General features: G+C 30.8%; 1 protein-coding gene across 1 annotated transcript in view; it reads left to right on the forward strand.

Moving 5' to 3' along the window:
- The window catches only part of LOC105158479 (protein NRT1/ PTR FAMILY 5.2), a gene marked incomplete in the record, with an annotated part of 11,153 nt that continues 8,555 nt past the window's right edge, over positions 15-2,612 (forward strand). Inside the window, 2 exon segments of the mRNA XM_011075262.2 lie at positions 15-170; positions 2,485-2,612. Coding sequence (XP_011073564.2) covers positions 56-170; positions 2,485-2,612 — 243 coding nt within the window.

The following is a 2,612-nucleotide window of genomic DNA, read 5'->3' on the forward strand; positions in this document are numbered from 1 at the left end:
CCCCCCCCCCCAACCCCACACACACACACACATATATATATATATATATATATATATGGCTATGGAGGGTGAAGAAAAGGGATACACAGAAGATGGAACTGTAGATCTCAAAGGCAACCCCATACTTAGATCCAAGAGAGGTGGATGGACTGCTTGTTTCTTCATTGTTGGTATATTTTTCTACTCTAATTATTTCTTTTTATTTAATTTTTATAATAAGGTTAATTTTTCGCGTCAACGGTGCTAAATATATATCTTCTTTTTTCCTTCTTTAAAGTCTGTCATGATTACAAAAATCCTCTCATTGTTTAAAAAAATACAAGTTTTTTGTGACAGTAAGCATTTGTTAGACAACTGCTGATTTTGGGGAAATATTTATAATTTTTTAAATAATAAGAGAGTACTTGTAATTATGATAAACATTTGGGAAGTCTTTTGTAATTTACTCTTATTTCGTAGACCTTCTTCTCGTCCTGGTTTTCGTAGTTTCATGAAATAGTAATCTGCTTGATTAATTTCTCATTGCAGCAGACTTTTGTAGTAAAATAAACAACGTAGGAATGGTAAATGATATAATGATGTTTTGGACATTTATCAGCAGAATCTCGTTGTTTTTGTATACGTATCATACGTGTACTGATGTGTATAATGAAAAATACTTATATCGTGCACGCACGTATTGTACATCGTTTGAGTGCGTTGCTTATATATCGTCATTCAGATACAGTATGGAGACGACAAATATTAGGGGTAATTATATTTACAATTAGACGATCTATTTACATAAATTATTTTTTATTTTTTGGATAATTATATTTACGTACATTCACTAAAAATATTAATATTAATTACACAAACACCCCTGTTTTCTGAAAAGTTACATGTACACCCCAAATACGTGAATAATAATTTCTTATAATTGTACAAAATATAGAAATAATTTACGTAAACTGAACACATTGATAGGGGTGTTAATGTAATTATCCCTAAATACGGGATAATTATAGTTTTGGTCATCATATACTACCACTAATTCGTTTTCAGTCGCTAAACATATTGAAGTTCTATTTTAGTCCTTTAACTTTTAAAATATTAACAGTTTTGGTCCTTAAACCTAATTAATGACCATATTGCCTTATTAAAGAGAACATATAGCCCAAATGTCTCTTCTCTATGCTCATAATCAGACCCAACATGCTTCTGAAAAAAAAAATTAAGCCTCCATATATTTGTTGAGACTTAATTTTATTTTCAAAAATATATTGAGCCTAATCATGAGTATAGGAAAAAGATAATTGGACTATTTCAATTAGGTCTAAGGATCAAAATTATTAAATTTTAAAAGTTGAAGGACTAAAATAGGATTCTAATATGTTTAGAGATTGAAAACGAATTAAGGACAATATACGACAGACTAAAATTGTACTTATCCCCCTAAACACAGTTGTGTTCATGATTTGTAGTTAGCTTGAGTTAGACAACACAAGTGTTGGAGTTTATTGCATAAAGAAGTTTGGGATAGAAACTACTGATCTTTTAGGTAGAAAGCTTGACTTTATTCCTCCACATGTTAGAGATCGAAGATATTTTTGTTTTTAATAGGGTTCTTTTAGTCAATTAATAATAGTTGGTTGACTTGTAAAGCGACAAGCTTATATAAAAATTTAAATGATCAGACACGAAAATTATTTTATATTAATATCTTAACATATTTTACGTAAAATGTTTGACCACAAGTTAGCTAACCCTATGAAAAGCATATACATCAATTTGGACAAGCAGAACGTTAGATATATTTCCCATCGAAATTAAGATTGAAAATACGCAACGTACATCTTAAGTTCATTTAATACTTAGCGAAATTAAGTGCTCAAAAAGTTAGGCTCATAATTTTTTCTAAGAAAATTATGAATTTTATGTCGACAGAATTTAGAAAATATATAAAAACTAAAATTACGTACGCACGCGTACCTGTCGACCTATTCTATTAATTAAAGCACGCGGACCTATCTATTCTATTAATCAAACGGGAGGAGCTTAATTAAAGCACGTAACTATCACTGGTTGATTATATGCACAAATTAAGATGCCCTCAAATAATAGAATTTTTCAGTCAGTTTCTTTAAAGTTTAACTTAATTTCTGCTTGTAAACATTTCTTATTCGTACATTTTAGTGTACTCATTCTGATCAACCATTCATATTAACTTTATTTATTATAAAATATAATATAAAATTTAAATTATACACACGAGTCGAGAGTATTCTGATAAGCAGAATACACAATTCTTGCATCATACATTTATGTATATTCTTCGTCTACTTGTTTCCCATAATTATTACATAGGTAATTAGGCCCCCTCCCCAACAAACTTCTTGCACTAATTACGACACAACTCATCACATAAATTCATGAACAAGTTGTTGGATGCATCAAATTAAGGTTGTTGGAGAATTGAATGGGGATGACATGTTGTGCGCGCAGTGTACGAAGTGTTCGAGCGCATGGCGTATTATGGGATATCCTCGAATCTGTTCATTTATTTGACCAAGAAACTGCACCAGGGCACTGTGAGGTCGGCCAATAATGTCACCAATTGGGTGGGAACCATC

Source organism: Sesamum indicum, linkage group LG3 (assembly GCF_000512975.1).
Source record: "Sesamum indicum cultivar Zhongzhi No. 13 linkage group LG3, S_indicum_v1.0, whole genome shotgun sequence".
In the NCBI taxonomy this organism is placed as follows: domain Eukaryota; kingdom Viridiplantae; phylum Streptophyta; class Magnoliopsida; order Lamiales; family Pedaliaceae; genus Sesamum; species Sesamum indicum.